We start from the raw sequence: 7,274 nt of genomic DNA, 5'->3' as shown, positions 1-7,274 counted from the left end.
GGCCTAGAGGTTAAGGTGTTGGCCTCTCATTCAAAGGTCCGGGGTTCGATTCCGGGTAGCGACCCCAAAAAATTTATTCTCTAAAATTGTCTCCTTTCACATCCTTTCCTGATCTCTAACAATGTTCTGTTTTCTGTTTTCATTTCCACTTTCTGCCCTCACCCCCTCACCTCCTTTGCCCCCACCTCTGGGCTCCTGACTCTTTCTGCAGCCTTTCTACTGCTACTCCTTGGCTCCTCCTAACTGCTGTCTTTCTGCCACACCCCTGATCTTCTGGTAGGAAAGATCTACACCTAGCCTTCTCGGACAAGGGCGAAAAATCTCGGAGGGCCCGTGTGCAAGTTGCGCACGTTAAAGATCCCTTGGTGGTCTAAAATCGATAAGAGTAGGCTTCGGCCGCCACCCGGGCAAAATTCAAAATTTCCTACCAACGAAAAAGTATTAGGTGTGTCCCGCGCGCTCATATGACCTTATGCAGTTGCGAGCGCCGTAAAACCCTATACTAAACAAACAAACAAACAAGTTCCTTTTGAATGAATTATTTTTATTCCAAACTACAGAGTTCTAAAACTTTTTTTGTGAGAGATATTCAGAAAAAACGTGTGTGGTTTGTTTTACTTAATTTTTTTAAAGAATTTTTTTTTTTTTTTGGTTTTTTTTTTTGGGGGGGGGGGGGGTTGGAATACCCTGTAATTAAACATGCTGTTATTGACTTTATAACTTCAAGTTGATGTATCATATTCATGCTTGGCTTTAATATGGTGAAAATTGTGAAATGATATAGGTTTAACGCCCCTATCAACACTATTAGGTTATTTAAAAAGCTGGGCCTCCGAGTTTAGCCGCCCCTCTCCGAAAGGACCAAATGGGAAATTTGGGTAAAGTGCTTTTCCCAAGGACACCACGTCGGACCGAGCTGACGTTTGAACCCCCGAACCCGCGATCTCACGATTATGGGTCCGGTAGCCTAATACAGGGTGCCCATTGGGGGATTGGGTCGGGTCGGGGGAAGGGCGGGAGGGGCGTCGCTAGCCAGATCGAGGGCACAAAGCGACTATCGTTGCACAAGCTGATCACGCCCGACTCGTCGCCTCAAAAATAAACGCGTTTTCTGGCGACGAGTTGGGCGCGACCCGACCCGATCCCATCTGCCACGGGCACCTCGTATAACCACAAGGCTCTTTATTAGGGTAAATCTTTCATTTCATACAATAATTTCTTACCGCAAACGGGGATCTCACCCCCCCCCCCCATTCGCCCTCAGTCGCCCACACACGGAGTATTCCTAATTAACTTTGTTGTTTTGTTACATAGGCTATTTTTAGCCTACTATTAACAGTGTGAAATGCACCATTGTTACAAAGAGATGCATCAGCAATAACCGCCTATTATTTTTATGGTCGCCTAAACTAAGTTAGAGATTAAATAGATTATGTAAATCAAATTGAAAATGTTGTCTCTTCTCTTTAACTTCTTTCTTTTTTCCATTAAAAAGATTAATATCTATCGTCTTCAAGATAAAAAAAAAGAAGTGGAATTAATTAGAATATCCAAGGCAGACGAACAGCAATAATTATGTGCGTTTATGTCAGCTGCCCAATAGCGAGCGTGGTCTTAACATCTTAACAGCCATACCATCTCTATTATGGTATCCCAGCCATGTGACCAATAACGAGTGTCCTTTGTGTTAGGGAAACGCTGATTGGGCAATAGAATAACGTCACTCCCAAAACGAGGCTGGCGCGAAACTTCACCTGAGATTTTGTTGTACCTTCCTCATTATCGCATCGATCATCGACGTTGACGCACGTAGCTGTATTCTCCGTTTTCATCATCGACGATTGTGTTTTTTTCCAAGTTTGTGGAAGATTTCTGCGTTTGTGGCTTTCAGTTGGTAAGTACTTTCTGTTTATGTATCTATTTGATGCACTTTTTTAAAATGTATACAATTATTATTTGTTGAAATAGTCATTTGACCACTTACGACATGGTGCTGCCCACTTGGTCTAATTCATTTTTTCCACTCTTGAGATTTATGGAGACACCCCTATGATTGTATTATTACACACGTTTTTAATAATTCTAAAAAAACGAATATGTTTTAATCAAGGATAACGTATCAACACAATTAAAACATAATTTTTATTCCAAATGATTGACCATGAGAAGGGGAATGACAAAATGGCGATTTTCCATTATGACCACGAGGTTGACTTAGCCTATGATGGCCGCACCATGACGTTACTATATCGTTTCAACAAGACCGGTCATTGTGTTCTGCTTTATTCTGTAACGTAGACCTTCTATCGACAGTCTTCTCTTTTCCGTTGTTTATTTTAGATTATCATGTACTGTTGTAATAGAATGATATATTTCGCTGCTATTCATTTAAATCTAGATTGTTCGATTCATTTCTTGCCAACTTAAATGGCCGAAAAATGAAGGTCATGAATAAAGAATATAGGACAGACTGTGGAAGGGATCTGTCGTCAATAATCTTGAATTAGCAAGGAAGCAGTTCGTACTTTTAATGGTGAAATCTCTAGCTGTTTTACTTAATCTGACGACATTTCATTGTGGTAGACAGAAGTTACAGCAATTAAAACCACTGAACATACCCCACGCCATAGGGAGTTTTTAGCTCTTTGTTTGTTTTTTGCGGAAGGGGGTCGGGGATAACGCGAACACACCCAACAATAGTCCACCAGTGTGTACCCATTAAACATCTGGCAATCCAACGCAATAAAGAAAATGTTGCCGTGACATAATTCAGCCGGCTCAGCCACGTAACAATCAGCTGACCACCGGACAAAGTCCTTTGTTCACTCACATGGTTAGCGGTGACTGCTGCCTCGGGCACGCCCTGGTCTCTCTTCGGTCATGTGACCAGGCGTGTCATGAACTTGGGGAGGGGTGGTGGGAGGTAGGGGCAGAGAGGAAAGGGGGGGGGGGGATTAAATTATTGACACGTTATCATTTCACACGTTTAACTGGCCATTTGTTTTTTGTTTTTTTTCTTTCTGTTTTATTACCTCTTGATGGTGAACAAAGATTTACTGATCACGCAAACATACGTTCATAGTCTGTTTCGTTTGTTTCCATGTTTTATTTTCAACTTTCGAGAACACCCATCGGCCATTGTTGTCAATCTGTAACTTTCATTGACTTGTCAATATAGACCAGATTGTCTGTTACGATGACATTGGCTGATACGACATAAGGTTATTCTTGGACACACTTAGGCACTTCTTGCTGGAAAATTGACTGTCATGTGAATGTTTAAACACTGGAGAAGTTGCACTTTCACCTTTTGGTGATATCGGCAACGCTTAAACAGGGGAAGTAATCGAAAATCATGGGTTAAAAATTTCAGTTTCGCCAAAATGGCGTTTGGGCTCTTCTTTGATTGAATTTTGGCAAAGCAAAACGTGCACGTGGTGAGGGATTATGACGGGAAATTGTACAACACACTATGTGACCCGGAAGTCGTAACAGCTCTGTTTTGTCTGTTTTATATTAATGCTACTAGAAAAAGAAAGGGGGGGGGGTGGGGGGGGGGGGCAAGAATCCTTATCACTTGAATCTTTGTTCTTTGTATTGTAAGTAAAATCAGACTTTTGGTGGTGCGTGTTTAGTTGAAGGGTTACCACGCTACAGTGGTCCACCGTAAGTCCCGCCCCACCGACCACGGTCTACTGCCATCTAGGTCTCTGGCGTAAGTCCCGCCCTCTTTGGTCCCGCCTGATTGGCCACGGTAACGACAGCGCTAGGGCTGTCTAAACCAAAGGTGGTGGCGTTATGAAATTGCGTTGGGTGGGTGGGTTGCTTCGTTTTACGGTTCGTTTAGCTCACCAACATTTTACAGTGATAAAGATAAAGATTGACAAGAAAGTCGCAACAGAGAGTGACCAGACGGATCTATTTTCAAGAAATCTAGGCTCTGGGCCAACTCTCCCTACCCCCCCCCCCTCACACAGGGGACAAACTACAACCACCAAATCATTTTTTTATATGACCAACGGCCGCATCAAACCTGTATACCAGAAACATCACGGTAGATCGTTATCTAAACCAGCATCCATTTGGCTTGCACATCTTTTTTTATCAACCTTACAACGATTGATTAAGTCAATCTTCTTTAGAGTAGGTTTTTTTAACTTTTATGATATTATGCTAGAATCCCCGATTTATCATGAAGCTTGTTTTGAAATGGAGTCAGTGTGTGGGTCTCCTTAGACACCTTTCTTGTTGTCTTTGTGAACTCGAAGTGAAGTAGTTCACATTAGAAAGGCCATAGACTATTTACTTCTGAGGCTGGTTTTGAAATCAAATAAAAATGTGGCTCTCCTAAGACACATCTCGTGTTGTCTTGGTGATCTTGAATTTGTCGAGGGGGGGGGGGGGGTCACAGATCTAGTCCTATTCTTTTTCTTCTGTTGAAGCCGAAAACACGAGCCTCTTAATGCATTTAAACGTTGGGTTGGTACTTTGAATTTTGCAATAAAGTTTAAGTTTTTTTTGGTTTGGTTGGTTTTTAAGGGGAAATTTCATGATATAATTACAAACAGGGCCAATATGAGTTAATGAATAATGTTTAATACATAGAAACTATCCGTATAATAACTTAAATGTAACTTCTTCGTACCACAAGTAACAGCCTCGTATTATTATTATAATTAAGATAAGAAGGGAAGGAAGGCGTAACAAGGGAAAGTACTCGTGAAAACATACTGTTAAATAGCCTCTTTGCATAAATCTTCTATCAGAACAATAGGTTGTGTCCCTTCCTTTACGATGGTCGGATAAGAATTTGGTTCGAGCTCAGAAAACCTGTATATTATTATCGATTTGGGGGGGGGGGGGAGGGGGGGGGGAACTGAATTTAAAAAATGATACAAATTTTTTATGTCTAGGTCTATTTAAAAAAATATAATTACTTTATGACTTTTTTCTTTACTTTACATAATTTTAAAAAAAGACAAATTATGGTTGTTGGTATAACTGGTTTTAGGCTACACATACATTTTAGTTGTTAGATGTAACTGTTATGATGAACGTTGTATCATTTTTCTGAGTAGTATATTTTTCTCTGTTGCTTCATAGTGACCTTTTAGTTTTCACTTAGTATACTGATTGTTTCAGAACCAGAAACAACTAATTTTACTTTACGCCAATAGTCGTTATTCCTAGCAGCATCGTAAACAATTTTGTCAATTTCAGAGTAGATCAGAAGCTGGTAATCAAGACAAAAGTTCAATTCCTTACACATGCTGCAATATATCTGCCAAAAACTTTGCCAGTGGTTGCCCCCCCCCCCCTTAAAAAAATAATTACCCTTTGCAGTTCCATTTATTTTTTTTGCGTGAACCAAGCAATCATTCAAATGACTGTTACTTTAGTATTGTGCAACCAGTTAGAAAAAGAATTCTGGGAAATTATTAGAGTAAAGCTTATTGTCCTTATATTCCAACTGCCCACGTCCAGTACCATAAACCGAGGATTTAACAATGTCCTGTTGTGCCAGAGGCTATTACTCAATTAAAACCCAGGAAACTCCAAATTTTGAAATGGTTTGCAGACTTGTAATATGAGTTAATGATAAATGTTTAATACACGTTTAGAGAAATTATCCATAATAATATGATAACTTCAACATAACTTCTCTGTACCACAAATGTCAGTCTGCATTATATCATGATGACAACAGCGTACTATTATGATGTAATATTATACACACATTCATTGATGACCGAAGACAGGAAGGGACCGAGGTGTAACAAGGGAGCTTACTGGGGAAAAGATAAATCGCTTAGATTCCTGAAAGTACTGTTATGTCCCTTCCATAGTAGGCGCATTAAACTGCTCCGGTTGCAAACTTATGCCGGTCTTCTGTTTTCATTTCATAGACGCTCGTTCATTTGCAGATTTCTCTTAGTTTTGTATAATCAACATTGATTCTATGATTATCCTTTGAAAACACTAGACCACTACCCCGCCCATTTTGCCTTTTAGTTGCTTTCAGTAGCAAAAGGATTGTGTTTGTGTGTATGTGGTGGGGGGGGGGGGGGGAGTTCAAATTAATTAAATCTTAAACAACTCCATGTTTTCCTTTTTAAAACTTGAAATGTCTGTACAATACACTTAATATTAGCTATTAAAAGCTCCTTCATATAAATATATTTGCATACAGTAAGATCAGTGTGCTGATTTCTGCGTGATATTGACCGTGTTGTTTGTGATTGTTTCTTCCAGCATCTGAGTTGAGACATCATGTACCAAGAGTTGTGTGACGAGTCTTCTACTGCCCGGAAACTGGTCGTGAGCCAGAAGACGGTCAGCTCCAAGATGTTTGGCCGAGGTCGTGGCCAGAGTCACGGAGCAGGGTCAGGCTTGTTGAGAGGTCGTGGAGGAACGACGAATACGTCCGTTCTCGGAGACGTGGTCAAGGAACAGCCGTTGGAGAACTTCACCCCTGCCTGGTTGTCTCAGTCAGGGCTGTTGTCTATGGTCGAGACTCCAGACTCGTCCTCATCAGCGGAGACGTCTTCAGCAATTGGACCTTCCTTGTCTGGGAAGTTGTCTTCTTCGGTTGAACCTTCCTCGTCAGTGGAGCCGTTGGTACCAGTGCCTGAGACAAAACTGCCTGCTATAGGGTACGTACTGTGTGTTGTCACATGACTGTGTAGAGTAGATTTTCAATATTTTCTTCTACATCTTACAGCCCGGTGTCTGGTAGATGAACTTGGTTTTAATGTTTTACATAGCTGAATGTCTGTTGTATGATGAGACTCAGTTCTCGCTACAATAAACTTTAAAACATTATTTGTAAAGTCTTCTTTCATCGTATGTGTCTTTACAAATTCTATTTTGTAGATAAATCATGTATTCCCTTCAACCAGTTAGCTGATGATCCACTATTAGTCATTTCTGAATCGAAATTGGCACCACAATTTTGAATTAAGAATTTAATTTACTTTTTAGACCTCTCTATCCCCCCCCTCTCTCTCTTTCTCTCTCTCTCTCTCTCTCTCTCTCTCTCTCTCTCTCTCTCTCTCTCTCTCCCCCTTTCTCTCTCTCTTTCTTTCTCTGCTCGTCACAAACTTATAGAGGTTAAAACCCTTGTACAACGTTTGTCTGTTCCAGGAGTGAGCCGGAGGTTCTGTTCATCTTCGCCAACTCTGCAGAGGAGTTGTTCCTCTTGGATGCTAAGATGGTCAATCTGGCGCACCAAGTGGGCGATCTTCTCAACCGGACCTGTCGGGTGAGTTATGTTT

General features: G+C 41.0%; 1 protein-coding gene across 1 annotated transcript in view; it reads left to right on the top strand.

Moving 5' to 3' along the window:
• Nucleotides 1-5,812: 5,812 nt before the first annotated feature.
• The window catches only part of LOC106014053 (tudor domain-containing protein 1-like), a 3,504-nt gene continuing 2,042 nt past the window's right edge, over nt 5,813-7,274 (top strand). The window contains exons 1-2 of the mRNA XM_013091079.2: nt 5,813-6,653; nt 7,144-7,261. Of these exons, the coding sequence (XP_012946533.1) occupies nt 6,271-6,653; nt 7,144-7,261 (501 nt within the window). The 5' untranslated portion in view covers nt 5,813-6,270. The remainder of the gene's footprint in view (nt 6,654-7,143; nt 7,262-7,274) is intronic.

The sequence above is a fragment of the Aplysia californica genome, unplaced genomic scaffold, assembly GCF_000002075.1.
Source record: "Aplysia californica isolate F4 #8 unplaced genomic scaffold, AplCal3.0 scaffold02044, whole genome shotgun sequence".
Lineage (NCBI taxonomy): Eukaryota > Metazoa > Mollusca > Gastropoda > Aplysiida > Aplysiidae > Aplysia > Aplysia californica.
This window is presented reverse-complemented; position numbering and strand designations above follow the sequence as displayed.